Source organism: Thrips palmi, unplaced genomic scaffold (genome assembly GCF_012932325.1).
Source record: "Thrips palmi isolate BJ-2018 unplaced genomic scaffold, TpBJ-2018v1 HiC_scaffold_16, whole genome shotgun sequence".
NCBI lineage: Eukaryota > Metazoa > Arthropoda > Insecta > Thysanoptera > Thripidae > Thrips > Thrips palmi.
Window position 1 is genome coordinate 8,045,719 of NW_023144625.1, and position 14,883 is coordinate 8,060,601.

Genomic DNA, 14,883 nt, shown 5'->3' on the forward strand with positions numbered 1-14,883 from the left:
TGCATGCCTTTGTTACGGAGTGCAATTATCTGACTCAGTTTGGAAGCAGTACTGCCGCAAAGTTGGTCTAAACAGTCACAAATGTCTGTCAAAAATCGTGTTTTGGGCCGACTTTAAGCATCCACTGCGTCTGATCCGAGGCGGTAAATCGTCATCCCTCAACGGGTAATTGGTCTTTAGACCTTCCTTTAGCATGCCTTTGTTACGGAGTGCGATTATCTGCCTTAGTTTGGGAGCAGTTTTGCCGCAAAGTTGATCAAAACGGTCACAAATGTATGAAAAATCGTGTTTTGATCAACTTTGTGGCAAAACTACTCCCAAACTAAGGCAGATAATCGCACTCCGTAACAAAGGCATGCTAAAGGAAGGTCTAAAGACCAATTGCCCGTTGACGGAGGACGATTTACCGCCTCGGATCAGACGCAGTAAATGCTTAAAGTCGGCCCAAAACACGATTTTTCAGACATTTGTGACCGTTTTGATCAACTTTGCGGCAATACTGCTCCCAAACTAAGGCAGATAATCGCACTCCGTAACAAAGGCATGCTAAAGGAGGGGTCGCGTGGGGTCGCGAAATTTTTCCTGGGGGTCGCGGAAAGTTTTGGCTACAAATTTGGGGTCGCGAACCGAAAAAGGTTGGGAACCGCTGGCCTAAGAAGTGTCGCCGGCGGAGCGTCGCGAGGGTCCGAGGAAAGCGGTGCCCTGCAGGCCGATTCCGAGAGTCGTTTTCGTCGCTCCGTCTCTCTCGCACCCATACGGGGCGCCCCATGAGTGCGAGAGAGACAAAGCGACTCTTTGAATCAGTCGCGGAAAGGAGTGGCCGCAATGAAGGGATGGCTGTGGCAGCAGTGTCGCACCGCGCCTCCATTGTTGGCACCGCGCGGCTGGCCATGCTGGCCGTGCTGGCGCTGGCTGGCACTGCTTGGCACAGTGTGAAGAAAGGAAAGACGATCGCGCGCTCATTAATATGCGGCTTTCTCGGCAGTGAGTGCCGGCCGGCCAAACAGACACAGAGCACACAATCCGTTTCCTTACTTCCCTCGCCTCCTCGTTGGATGTTTGATAGAGACGTTTGACGGGGAAAGTGACGGATTCGGGCGTGGCGGCCGGTGGCCAGGTACAAGCCGCTCAAGGACGCGGGGGTTGTCCTCGACACTGTACACGGCGGCCGCCGAGACGGTTAAGGAGGCGGCACCCCCAGCGGCGGCGAGAGCAGCGCGAACCTGGCCGCCGCGGCGCGCCGTCGCGCCGTGTTGTGCAAATATGTCATATTAGCGGGCAGCCAGCCACCCAGCCACCAGTCCATGATCGGCGCCGCCGCTTTCCCGAAGTGTGCGCGTGTGGCCAGCCCGTGGACTGATTCCGAGAGTCGTTTTCGTCGCTCTGTCTCTCTCGCGCCTACACGGAACGCTGCATGCGTGCGAGAGAGACAGAGCGACGAAAACGACTCTCGGAATCAGTCTGCGGCTCCGCCGGGCTCCGCCAATGACCGCAGCCGCGGTCCGGCTCGGCCGTTGAGCGGTTTGGCGGTTACGACACTCGAAAAGTGCGCGCTTTTATTAAGCTGGAACCGGAGCGCGCGAGCGTGCCCGCGTGGGGGCCGTGCGGTATGCGGACGCACGGCACGCCACGCCACACCACGCCCGCGCATCGAAAGTCGCTTGCTTGATATGCGCGGGCCGCCCGGGCCGCCCCGGGGGCTTTATTGGGGAGTGAGCCAACGGCCAACACCTTCACCCACGTCTGTCCCTTTCCATTTCTGTGAAGGCTGCCCGTGGCTGCCCGTGGGGCTGGGCTGTCTGCCTGGGCTGGCCGGCTGTCGCCGTGCGGGGCTGGCGGGGCTGGCAGGCCGTCGACCGCTCGCCTTTCCCGGCGCGCGTCGCGACGCCGCCGCCGCCGCGCCGCCTGGCGGTGAAGGCCCCGACGGTGCAGTCCCCGAGGCCCCGGGCTCTCATTATCGGCCGTCCGGCTCCGCGGCTTCGCGCGGCTTCTCGCGGACGGGGAAGAGTTTGCAGATCGTTGGGAAAGCAGCGGAACGGAACGGAACGGATCATCGCGACCGGCAGAGCGCTAGCATGCCAACGCAACCGCCTTCCCCTTTGTATCTCGGCAGCGGCGGCCGTTACCAACGTCATGCCCAGCATGAAGTTATTCGCAAATCGAATTCAGAAGAAGAGTTGTCTTTAGCCCGACGCACGTAACGCTACCCGTTTACGAAATAGAGCCACGTTTAGTCAGTAAATATTGAGATTGGGGGAGGCGCCTGGAGGGTAGGCAAGCCCGTCGCGCTGCCGTGTCGTGCGGGTCGGCCCGCCCTGCCCTCGCAAGGCGCTACAGCCTGGAGGGTAGGCAAGCCCGTCGCGCTGCCGTGTCGTGCGGGTCGGCCCGCCCTGCCCTCGCAAGGCGCTACAGCCTGGAGGGTAGGCAAGCCCGTCGCGCTGCCGTGTCGTGCGGGTCGGCCCGCCCTGCCCTCGCAAGGCGCTACAGCCTGGAGGGTAGGCAAGCCCGTCGCGCTGCCGTGTCGTGCGGGTCGGCCCGCCCTGCCCTCGCAAGGCGCTACAGCCTGGAGGGTAGGCAAGCCCGTCGCGCTGCCGTGTCGTGCGGGTCGGCCCGCCCTGCCCTCGTAAGGCGCCGTGCGTGCCACCGCCGAGTACAGAAGCACACAGCACCCCGTGCCTGCCTCCGCGGCGCGACTGTTTTCGTTAACAGTGGCAGGGATGTCGCGGGGTGCACGCAGATCCCTGGCCACGACGGACATGACGACGACGACGGGCATGACCTTTCCCGAGCGGCAGGCGGGGCAGGCCGGGCAGGCCGACAAGTGGCACTGCCGGAAGGACGCGGGGCTGCGGAGCACTGCGGGGCTGGGGCTGTAGTCGGAGCTGCAGCAGGCCTGCAGGGCGGTGAAAGGGAGCGGTCATAAAAAGCGGCTCCGGCGCTTCGGCGTGTCCAGATGAAGAGCCGGCCGTGCTCGCCACGCACACCAACGCGAAACACATTCACAAAGACACACACACACACACACGCGACGGTGACCCGCGTTGCTCTCTGCAGCGTTCGCGGGCGGACGTGTAAGAGATTAAAAGTCGCTCCATCGCGATGCCTGCGACCGGTACACTGGGGACGAGGCCGTGAATCACTGCGGCCGTAAAAATGAGTCCGCATATGCGGACCCGGCTGCATAAACTCATTAGCTCCAGAGGTCAAGCATCAAGCAGCCGATCGAACATCGAACCGCACCGAGGAGGACGAGGCCGCATTTCTCCGGCCGGGTCCGACGAGGCTCGGTGTGTTGTAGGTCGGTGTAGGCCATGGCCTGGCCAGGAGACTCATCCCGAGAGTCGTCTCCGTCGCTCTGTCTCTCTCGCACTCATGGGGCGTCCCGTGTGGGCGCGAGAGAGGCAGAGCGACGAAGACGACTCTCGGAGTCGGCCCACAGGCGCCGGGCCGGTCAGTACCAGCGGCAGTGCTCGGGCAGTGCCCGGGCAGTGCGGCGGTCCGGCTCGACGGACAGGTTGGGTCACCGCGGGGACGGCGGGGACGAGGGGAGTGGCCACTGAACCTGCCCGACTCCACTCCTCCCCGCGACAGCCGTGCGGCAGCCTTCCCCCCGGCGCCGGCGGCCCGCGGCGGCCACACCCAGGACGACCCGCCCCAGGATGCATCTGCCTCAATAAGGAATAAGGACAAGGGCACTATAAAGGACCGTAAGCCACAAAGGGCCTTTGCCGGCCGGACAAAGGCGGCGAGGCAGCGGGGCTGACCCAGTCTCCGGTCTCGGCCTGCGCGTTCATGCGCGTACGCGGCTACGCGCTGGCCGCGATGAGCGCGCAGGTGGCCCCGCCGGCAGACTGACTCCGAGAGTCGTTTTCATCGCTCTGTCTCTCTCGCACCCAGGCGGAACGCCCCATGCGTACGAGAACGGCAGGGTCTGCAGCTCGGCCTGCTGGTCCGTCGTTGCCCACGTGGTGGGGAAGTTGGAGTAGCCTCCCGTGCGGTGCGGCCAGCGGCGTGGTCCGGCCAGCGGCGGGCAGCTGGGCGGCCACCGGCTGACCCCTTGAACCGCGCACCGCGCCGCACCGCGCCGCACCGGGGTCAGCCGCGTGCGCGTTCCACAACGCGGCGTGTGAATCGGCCGGGCCGCCACCGGCACGCCGACCACGCCGTCGGACCGGCGAATATGGGCACGCCGGGCACGTCCGGGGCGTCGACGCCGAGGCCACTCCTGCTGCACCTGCAGGGCGGCCACCGCCTCACCGGCTGGACCCGGAGGGGCCAGTAAAAATACCTCGCCGTCCGAAAGAAAACAAACCAAAGAACAATCTATTTCCTGTCGTTCGACTCAAGGAATGACTGTCCTATCGAGTGGTCACTGCGCGCAGCGCGCGGTCCCGGGTTCGAATCCCGCCGGCGCATTTCCGCTTTTTTTTCAGCCGGCGGTCACTCTCGCTGGCCGATATCGGCGGTGATGCACCGGAAGAGGCGGCCGCCTGCTCCTATTAACAAGGCGCAGCGTTTTGTAGTTATCATTGAGAGAGCCAGACTGACTCGCGAGTGCGTCTCAGTTAGTGGTAAAACTGTGTGGGTTTCTTTCTCCAATTAACGGGCGATACGGCGGTGGCGCGGTGGCAGTGGCGGCCAGTGGCTGAAGCCACGCCTGGCCTGGCCTGGCCTGGCCGGGCATTTCAAACGTGAAAGCAGATCCGCCATGACCGGCTGGTTCCGATTCCAGGATCGTCCAGGATGGAGGATGCGACACTGGAGGGAGGAGCCGCGGGCAGCGCGGCGCACAGTGGGCCAGAAGACCGGCGGAGGCGGTCAAAATCCGGCGTGCGTTTTGAGCGCCAGAGTCGCTGAATGAGACTCGAACCGAACGTGTGACCCCACCAATGGACTGCTCTCCGAACGAGGAATCCATTGTTGAGGTCGCACGCTCGGCTCGAGTCCTGTTTAGCGACTCTGGGGCTCAAAACGCGTCTGGAGTTTTGGCCGCCGGCGCCGGTCTTCTGGCCCACTGTGCGGCGGCCGGCAGCGCCGAGAGCAAAGTTCTAATTCCAAAATGAAAGGCGGCGAATCGTCTTCATCTGCATGGTGGTGGGGCGGGGCGGGGCGGGGCGGTGTCCCGGAGAGGGGTGGCGCGACGCGTGAGTCATAAACCCTGCCGTGCGGAGCCTCGGCCTCAGCCTCGCAATCTAACGAAAGCATCTGCACGCCTCAACGCGTGCGGCCCCTCCAGGGCCCCTCCATCCCCGCGAGCCCCGCGAGGAGGCGCGAGCGAGGAAAAATAAACTAATTTGTTGTAGCCGAACCGAACCGAATCAAACCTCCGAGTGTTGGCGAGCCTGGTGGCCTACACTGTGCACTGCTCCGCCGACACGACGCGGTGAAAACAGAGGACCGAGGGCGAAATTAGTCGCCGGTGCAGGGAGCCACACGTTTTGGTGGCCGTGCCTGGCCGTACCGGAACTGCGACATGGCTTGGCCCTGGCTTGGCCCGCTTGGCCCGCCCCTGGCCCGCCCCGCCTAGCCTGTCCGCCACCGCGTCGAGGACGGACGCGTGCGTGTCGGTGTCATTTGGCACGCAGGGCGGCGCGACGCGACCAACGCGCCCGGTGGCCCTACACCACTAAACACGCCCTGCACGACACGTTGGCAATCATGGGTCAGCCTTCGGAATAACGTTTCGACGTGGCCGGCTGGTAGAGTGGCGGTACCGCGACGTGGGTTCGAGACCTCACTTTCCTCCGAGTTCCCAGTACACTTTTTAAAAATTATCGAGGCTGTGAAGATTGCCCTGGCTGCCGCTTGCCGCTGCCACAGAGGCCCGCCCGGCCGAACTCGGGACGAGCCGGCCGCACCTCACTGCTCGCTTCCCTTTTCAGCGCGCCCGTTTTCTGACGCGACCCGCCCTATGCAGCGACGTCGCGTGAATATTTAACGACACGCTTCGCGGCGCTGCGTCCGAGGTGGAGGCCGTCGAGGCCGGCGAGGCCCTGTGCCAAGTGGAGTCCGTCGTCCGTCGTCCGTCCGCGTGCGCGTCGGGAAAGCGGCGTGGCGGCGTGGTGGCATGGCTGTCGCGTGCACGTGCTTTTCCGCGCTCCTTTCGGGGCGGCAGGGCAGGGCAGGGCAGGGCGCGGCGTGGGCGTCGTCGCGCGGCCCAAAGCGCGGAGCCCAAAGAAAGCGTGCCGCCGCCGCGTTTCGGCGTCGCGGTGCCCCGGGCGGAAGGCGCTTCCAGAGGGCCTGTCTGGAGGGCGCCCTCCTGGACCACGACCGCCCTTTAGCGATTCCGAGCGCGACCGCCGCGCCGCGCGACGCCCCGCCCACGCACTTGTTGGGGGCGCTGCAGCGCGCTGCGCCCGGCGCGTCAGATCGAGCGTGGCGGCGCGGGCGGGATACCGGGGCGTGGCGGCGACTGCAGACTGAGCAGTGCTTTCGTCGCTCTGTCTCTCTCGCACTCATGGGGCGTTCCGGAGGTGTGCGACAGAGAGAGGCAGAGCGACGAAGCCGAGTGTTCGGAATCAGTCTGCTGCCCGGCCCGGGCTGCGTGGACTGCGTGGAGTGCTGCCCGAATTCTCGGTCTTGGACTCGGGGCTCGCCGGGGAAAGGAAAGCGCATCGTGTGTTTAGCCGGCTGGGGCGGGGCGGGGCGAAGCGGCGCGGCGCGCGCACTGATACGGAGAACCCCTTTCAGCAGCGCGGCGGCGGCGGCGGCGGCGGCGGCGGCGCTTTCGCGCTAATTTTTGTAGCCAAGGTGATTTCCGCGGGGACGCCGGCCGCGTACGTCGGGCTGTTCGTTTTCGGGCATGTGGAGCGGCGCCGAGCAGCGCGGCGGCGGCGACGCGGCGGCGGTAACGAACAACGAACAGTACGGACAGGTGGAATTAGTGCTGCTTTCACGCGAGCAGGGGAAAGAGAGCCGCCTGCCGAAGTGTGGCCTGGCCGAGGGCCTGGGCCGCAGTGAGCGGCCTGCCGAGGCCTGCCCCGGCCGCCACACAATGGCCGCCATGCCAGCTGCAATTCGCGAGCCAGGTGCCAGCAGCGCCAGCGCCAGGGGGACAACGAGGCGGACGAGGACGGCGATAAAGCGGCCCATTTTGTAATCCGGCTGTAAACCTGTAAACCGCTGGCGGCTGGTGGCGCCTCGCGCCTCGCGCCTCGGGGCTGCCCTGAACTCGGGCCGCGCAGCCGGGACGGGTGGTGTCCGTGAAGGCGGTGACGACGAGGGTTGTCCCTGCCGCGTCTTGGGGACGTCCTGGGACGCCTACAGGACGTCTCACAGGGAGCGGCAAGGCATCCTTAGGTGTGCTTGGGGCAAATCCAGGGTGTCCTGGGGGCATCCGGGGTGTCCTAGGTCTGCCCCGACGACCGTCCCGGAAGGCCCTGTGGCGCCTGAAGGCGGTCCTCTCGGTCCTCTCGGCCTCGAGGGCGTCGCTGTCTCACTAGCGGACTCACCGTGGCGGAAGGACAACAGCAGACCGCAGGACACCGCAGGACAGGCGGCGGCGTGAGGGTAATCCGAGTTCTGGAGGCGACGCAGGCGACGCGCGCCTTGGGGTAGGGCAGGGTAGTCGGCGAGCAGACGACAGCTAGCAGACGACAGCTAGCAGGCGACGCGGCAGGAGTGAGTGAAGGAGGCGACTGAGGGGCCCAGCGCAACGCGCTACAGCCCGCTGGGCTACGCTGGGCCGGCCTGTGCCCCACCGGCCCGCCAGGGGGAGGGGGAGGCAGATCTTGGGGAAAAAAGTAGCCACAGGAGGCCTTCCCCGCGCCGCGCCGGTGGAGGGGGGAGGACGGGGAGGACGAGGAGGTAGACGAGGGGGAGGGCGAAGAAAGTGGGGCCAGGCCAACTGGAACAGACACTTGCTATGCGCCAGGCTACTGCCACTGCACTGTTGTTGCTGCTGCAGGATGGGGCTCGCGCACACACACGCACACACACGCACACACTCATACTCACACACGCACTCACCGAGTGCAATGCAGGATGGGCCGCACACAATGACGCCAACACGTAAGGCAAGGTGGCAACGCTAATTATTGCACCTGCGGGGGGGGACTTGCGGAGCAGAAAGAGCTTTGCACTTGGCCTGCCCTAATCCAGCCAGCGCGTTTCAGAGTAAAAAGCCAAAAACAAAAACTTGCGACGCTTTTTTTCGAGAGTTATTTTCGAGTGTCCGATCCGGAAGCCGTGTCCCTGTCCATCAAGCAGATGGCATCAGCCTCGTCCTTCCGGCGGCCCTCGGCAGGGGGCGGCAGGGGGCCTCGCTCGGCTATCAGCGATGCAGGACGCGAAGCGCGAATCGCTAATTAAATCGGATTAAAAGTCTCACGGCGGCGATGTGTCACCGCGTCCCGCCGCGTCCGGACCGAGGCAAGCCGGAGGCGCCGGGCCGCGAAGCGGCTTGCCGCTGGCTGGGCAAGGCTGCGCAAGGTCACTGCCCCGGGCGCGGCCGCGTAGCATGCTTCGTTTTCGCCGCTCTTTCTCTCTCGCACTCATGGAGCGTTCCGAACGGGTGCGGGAGAGACAGAGCGACGAAAACGACTCTCGGAATCAGTCTGCAGGGCTGGCTGGCGTGCAGCCTCGGCACCGCGGCACCTCGGCCGCGCCACTCTCGTTTTCGTACGTCCCAGGGCCCAGGCAGTCCGCGGCCCGCGGCCCGCAGTCCCAGGCCGGGCCTTCCCTCGCGTTATCGGATCGGCCCGCCTAATTTGGCCGGACCAGGAACAGGGCCGCTAGGGCCGCACCGCAGGGGCCGCCAGGCAGCGCCCGGGGAAACTCCCTGTCCAGTCGTGTCGCCGACTGCAGCTTTTGTCTCCGCCGCGGCTCGGCTCAGCCGGAGCGACCCTGGGCGAACCGAGAGTCGTTTTCGTCGCTCTGTCTCTCTCGCATCTATACGGCACGCCCCATGAGTGCGAGCGAGACAGCGCGACGAAAACGACTCTCGGAATGAGTCTGCCGGGTCTAGGTCCGGCTTGTTTCTTGTTTCCCTTTCGAGCCGCTTTTAAATGGCGGCATTATTTGCGGCGAGATTGTCGGGCAAGGCGGCAAGGCCCGCAGTGCATCGGCTCGCCATTCTGGATTCGTCCAGCCTTCCGCCGCTCGCGTGCAAAAGTGCAAACCGGCGGACGAAACCGCGAGGCGCCGCGCCGCCCGGTATTCGAACCCGCGACGCGACGCGACGCGACGCGCTGCCGAGAAAGCGAAAAGCGTTTGCATCTGCGGCGGGCACGGGCAGGACCGGGCAGAGCCAGGCAGAGCGCTCCAGCGGAGTCGCGAGTGCGGGTTTGAGCACCGCCAGCCTCTCATCTCATATCGGTCTAAGTAGATAATTGGAGGCCGTTCCGTTGGCATGGCAGCCACGGCGACGTTGGCGACGTTGGCACGCATGGCGGGAAATTACGATCGGGCTCGGCGGTCGCCGAGTGGACCGAGTGCCCTGGCCGTGCCCTGGCCGTGCCGCGCGATCGCAGAGATGTGGAAAGGAAAGGCAGCCGCCTCTGCCTTATCAGATGCATCAGATGGCACCGCATGCGCCGCCATGGCGCCGCCGCGTTTTGTCGAGTCCTTACGTCCTTACGACGCCGGCCGTCGGCGTGACGTCACCTGAGCAGCGCCCGGCAGCGCCTAGAGTTGCGTCCCTGCGCGGCCATAGTGCACGCAGTGCCCGGAGGACGAGTTTCGGAGGCTTTTCCTCACGACTTGAGTCAAGTACATGACTTCATTCGATCCACACTCTACTCTGGAGTTCGGAGCGCGCCAAAGTTCCGGGCTGTTGCTGTCCCGCCGAGCGCGCCTGAGGAGCGTGGCTGCCCGCCTGCCCGGTCACGCGCGCCGCACAGTGGGCCAGAAGACCGTCGGAAGCGGTCTGGACGCGCTGAGAGCTCCGGAGTCGCTAACTGGGACTGAAACCGAAAGTGTGACCCTACCAATGGATTGCTCTCCGAACGAGGGATCCATTGATGGGGTCACACGTTCGGTTCGAGGCCTGTTTAGCGACTCTGGAGCTCAAAACGCGTCTGGCGTTTTAGCCGCCGGTAGCCAGTCCGCCACTGTGCGAGGCCCCGCCGCGCTCACTCTCGGTTTCATTCTTCCTTCGCGCCGTTTCCATAACGACGGCAGCTGCAGGCTGCACTGCAAGCTGCACGCCGTGAGGTGATAACGCACTGACCTTTCCGGTGGCCATGATTCACACGCTGCCGGCCAGCCGCGGCCAGCGGACTCACTCCGAGGGTCGTTTTCGTCGCTCCGTCTCTCTCGCACGCATACGGAGCGATCCACGCGTGCGAGAGAGACAGCGACGAAAACGGCTCTCAGTCCGCAGGCGATGCAACGGCTGCAATGAGGGGCGCATGTCCTGTCCCGCGTTGGCGTCGCTCTGCGTAGCGCTTTCTCCGGCAAGCTCTGCTAGCGCCAGGCGTAGCGCCAGGCCGAAGGGCTCGTCCTGGTCACTCCTTTGTATCGCCGCGCCGACGATCATCGCACTGCCGCACTGCAATCGATGCCAAAGCGAACGGCTTTACGCGGCTCTCTCTGAATGGCGGCGTTATTTCGAGCAGACTGCAGCCAGCTGTGTGTGTGCGTGTGAGGGAGGGTGGGTGGATCCGAGACGTTCCCACGGCGACAAAGGCAGAGCCGGTTCGGCCCCCTGCCGTGCGCCGCTCGCCCTTAACAAGCACGATCATTTTGTAACACTAATGTCCGTGTTTTGGGACCGTTTTGCTTTTGCCCCACATTCTGGGAAGCCGCGCTCCCTTGTGTCTCGGACATTTCCGTCCGTTTTTGAACGTCCTCGGATATCTCTCTTCTCCCTCGAACTGTGTACTCGAGGCTCGGCCCATATGTTACCGTCTATGAGCCACCCTTAAAAGGCCCTTGAACTTAGACTGAAATGTCAGAGGCCATGAGTTTTCATGACCTGTACAGCCTACTGTGGGGAAGCATATGCATGTTTGATGCGTCCAGAGTCGCTGTGATTGCAGCTGAATGAGTGATGGCACAGGGACTGCCCTGTCCTTTGTAAGCTGTTAGTCAATCACCCTATGATGCAACAGAGTATCATGCCAAAAAGTAGACAAAATAAGGAAATATGCAGAAGTGAAAAACAGCACCACACTGATGGGTTAACATAATTTTCATTTATCATTAAAATCTTTGCCAGTAACACATAAAAAAATTAACATGTGTAACATAATTTGAAAACTTTACATTTGTGAAAAAAATAAAAAATAATGTATATAATCTCTTGCATTTTCATTGAACTTAATCGGAAAGATTGTCCTGGGGGGGAAATGAGAAAATCAGTTTAGACAAGGGCTGTAAATTCATTCTTTCACTTATTATTCAGACTACGACTACAAATTGTACTTACATCTAAGTAGCATTCATATTCAGGCTCTGATGCAGAAGATAAATTTCCACTTAGTGAGGGATACCGAACACTATTCTGCGACTGAAGGCTGAAGATTTAAAAAAATAGTGTTTCATTCTCTTTTGTGCACTTCTTGGTAGTATCAAATTTAGAAAAATGTAGATATGCAGCACAGTACTTACAGAGCATTGTCTTCACCCTTTCTAGTTGGTTTCCTGAGATTCACCCTATTAGATTTAAGAATTTCATTTTTTACTTTCGCTGTTTGATTGATGTCCTTAATGTCACCGGGGCCAACAGCAGTACTGGAATCAAACACAATAAAATTTGAAGCACATACTTGGTCCTATTTCAGTATTTGCAGTAGATACAATCAATTATCTGCCTGGAAGATTGTCCATGGAATACTAACTTTTCATTTTGAATGCCTCTTCGAGTGTTTCTCTTGGACCTGATGTTTTGTGGTTTAGCTGCAGAACTTGAGATCTGTTTGTCATCAGAGTACATTGAGGATGACTCTGATATTTGACTTTCTATCTACAGGACAAAAAATAGACATTTGAAATTCATATTATGACTGAAAACAATTCTTGACTGTTATAAACAAACCTTTCTCCTTTTGGCAGAAATATTTTTTGATGCATCCCTTGTGGCATGTGTAGATTCAGAATTGGTTGCTGACTTCTTTTTTCTCCCTGTAATAAAAATAAATTGATGAATAAAACTACCATTAAGCTAGATTACTACACCTGTTACTTCACTTGAGCCATGTATTTTTGCAACCATGGCGGGACTGCATAGTGGCAGTGCAAGCTTGCGAAAATACATGGCACAACTGAATCATCCGATAGATCAACAAACCTCGCTTGGCACCAGTTCCAGTCGGCACAAGAGCATCAGAACTTGAGGAAACAACATTATGCTTTTGGGTTCTGGAAGATGTTGATGGTAGTTCAGACTTACTGTCCACATCACAACTCTAAAAACAGAAAGGAAAAAAAAGAAAAAAACAACAACTAGTTTAATAGGTAGTTATGCTATTTCACAAATATAAATTCAAAAGTTTACTAATGCACATCACTCACAATATCTTCTTTAGACAAAACTGATTTTGTAACAGTTTTCTTACTCTTTTTTTGAACATTTTGCTTGGGTTTAATTTTGTTACTGACATTTCGGCCTACTCTTCTGGGTTTTATTGCCTCTTCTTTGATATCCACAGAAAACTCTTCTTTAATACCAACTCTAGAATTAAGACATAGGCCATACAAAAATTTGTGATAAAAACACGTCTTTGCTAAAATTTCATGAGACAAATGTATTGTTTTACCTTGAAGCTGCAGTCCAATATGGTTGAGGTTTTTTCAAAGCACGTCCTGATCTTGTGCAAGTCGCATCAACAGGGGGCACAAATAATTTCATTTTGTTCTTACTGTTTGAAGGTGCAGTAAAATTTGATTTTTCAACAAGAATAGTTCTATCAATGGACCCAGTTGTTTCTGGTTTCAAGGGCATTACATCACATAGCGGTTCTTTGACTGTGTCCAAATTTTCAAGAAGCACAAAGCTGTCTCTCATTTTCAAGATAGATGATCTTCTCACTGGCTTAAAGGACTCATCAATATAGTTATCAAAGTCACAAGCACAACTCCCTTCAAGGTGTTGATTTTCATTCCCAGGATTGTTCTTGGAGTCCTTTTCATCTTCATTCTTCAAAGTTTCATCTTTGATGCATTCCTCTAAATTCATTTTGGTTTCTATGAACTCCTCTGCTGCAGTAACTGTGCAGTCAGACAATTCACTCTCATCAACTCTGTCAAGAGCCCTTGTTGGAATTTCAGAACTGGATGTGGCTAATCTGGGAGGAATTACAAACAGCATCAATTAAGTTATAATAATGAAGTTTCTAATAATGTTTTTGACATTGTTACTACTATGTTACTACGCCACAGTTTGGCAATTTTACCTTGTGTCTGTGGTAGCTCCATTCCTTTCAGTACTCTTAGCGTTTGAAGAGACAGCCACCCTGCTCCTTTAACAGAAGGGAGAACACACGCAAATTAATAATAATCCTTGTCTTTGAGTAAAGAGGCTAAATATTATTTGAAGTCATACTTTGTCTTTTCTGAGGAATCACATTCAGTAAGGGCTGGCTGACTGCATGATCTGCTTGAAGTAAAGAAGTCAGTGCTTGCAGAGCTATCCAAACCTAATTTAAAAGAGAAAGAACAGAATGTTATTAATTATGCAATTAACTCAACCATTCATTTTGGAAATTGAAAATAAGAGCTGCATACTGGCTATTTGTTGAATCATTGTGACAAACTGTTGCTTTTGGGCCTGAAACAACAATAAACTTGATAGTTCAACCAATTTATTCATCCATAGTGAATTACAACTGTCAAATCTGACTTACTTGAAGAAAATTTTCAAATGCGAGATACAAAGTGTTGATATTGGGATTGTTCAGTTGAGTTCCTGTAAAACAAGCCACTTACTGTAAATACTAAGTTTGAAAAAGACCGCCTTAATATTGATATTTAATGTCACTTACCATTAAGTATGGATGCGTTCGAACAGTTATCACATGTACAGTTCTGACAGAAACTTGCAGTTGTATTGTTTAATTCAGGAAGACGACTTTCCTCAATAATTCTAGTTGATTCATTGATAATGTTCCGAACTTTGTGAGTTCTTGATGGCATAACAGTAGTACTTGGTAGGAATCGTTGGGCAGCTGCACTTAACTAGAGAAAAAGGGAGAGGAAAACATGAAAGGAAAATGTGCAACCCAGTCATAAGAAAACAAAAATAGTAATCATACTTGAACTTGGGTAGTCGTCTTCCCTCCACCTCCAGCAGCGCCAGGTTTAAGGTTCTTCTGAAAATTCATCATTATTTCCCATGGTCGATTCATGGCATGTTCTATTGAGGGAAGAATAAGTAAACAAATGAAAGATCAAAATTTGTTTGGGTAGCGAAAAACGTGACGGTGTTGCACTCTACGAAAATCACATTCGAACATATTTCAAGTAAGGTGCATCCGACCACGCAACTAAAATAAATTTATCAACAACAAACATAACCTCCATAAAACAATGTCAAATTAAAGGAGAAGCTGTGATAAAACAAACTTACAAGTAAAGTTCAAGAGAATCCACTTAAATCTAGATATAAAAAACTTCGATTCGTTCAGTTCTCATCAAAATTGACTTTGAGACCGAAAGGATGAAATTACGTTCCAGTGAAACGAGAATTTTCCGATTTTCAAACGGCAACTCGTAATCCAGACTGAAAACGCTGACGACCAATACGCATAATTTGGATCAATAGAAAAACACAACCGTACGTGTTTTTAAAAAAATTGGAAATTAAAAACGTAAGCATTACGATTTAAGCCTCAGAGAGAAACAATTAAAGCCTTGTGCCCATAAGAAAACTTCGAAGACTGTTGACTTGGTGTTGGCTAAACTGTGTTCTTTGGCGGGCTACCCCCACTCTCCCCCTCACTTATT

At 57.0% G+C, this 14,883-nt stretch overlaps 1 protein-coding gene across 1 annotated transcript; it reads right to left on the reverse strand.

Annotated features, from left to right (window-relative positions):
* Positions 1-11,113: 11,113 nt before the first annotated feature.
* On the reverse strand, positions 11,114-14,793 carry LOC117642743 (serine-rich adhesin for platelets-like). Its single transcript, XM_034381237.1, has 15 exons — positions 14,507-14,793; positions 14,193-14,293; positions 13,923-14,115; positions 13,785-13,846; positions 13,666-13,708; positions 13,484-13,577; positions 13,335-13,400; positions 12,699-13,226; positions 12,454-12,613; positions 12,230-12,347; positions 11,978-12,063; positions 11,781-11,905; positions 11,551-11,673; positions 11,369-11,456; positions 11,114-11,277 (listed from the first exon to the last, which is right to left on the reverse strand). Exons 2-15 carry the CDS (start codon positions 14,283-14,285, stop codon positions 11,260-11,262), a joined length of 1,797 nt encoding a protein of 598 aa, XP_034237128.1. The 5' UTR covers positions 14,286-14,293; positions 14,507-14,793; the 3' UTR covers positions 11,114-11,259.
* Positions 14,794-14,883: the final 90 nt, after the last annotated feature.

What these genes read in the sequence shown, in the direction of transcription:
- LOC117642743 (XM_034381237.1), bottom strand. Translation starts at nt 14,285, where the DNA reads ATGAATCGACCATGGGAAATAATGATGAATTTTCAGAAGAACCTTAAA. An exon ending in GGAGCTACCACAGACACAAG is followed by an intron (nt 13,227 to 13,334) that starts GTAAAATTGCCA and finishes AATTCCTCCCAG; the next exon opens with ATTAGCCACATCCAGTTCTG. An exon ending in TGGAACTGGTGCCAAGCGAG is followed by an intron (nt 12,064 to 12,229) that starts GTTTGTTGATCT and finishes TTTTTATTACAG; the next exon opens with GGAGAAAAAAGAAGTCAGCA.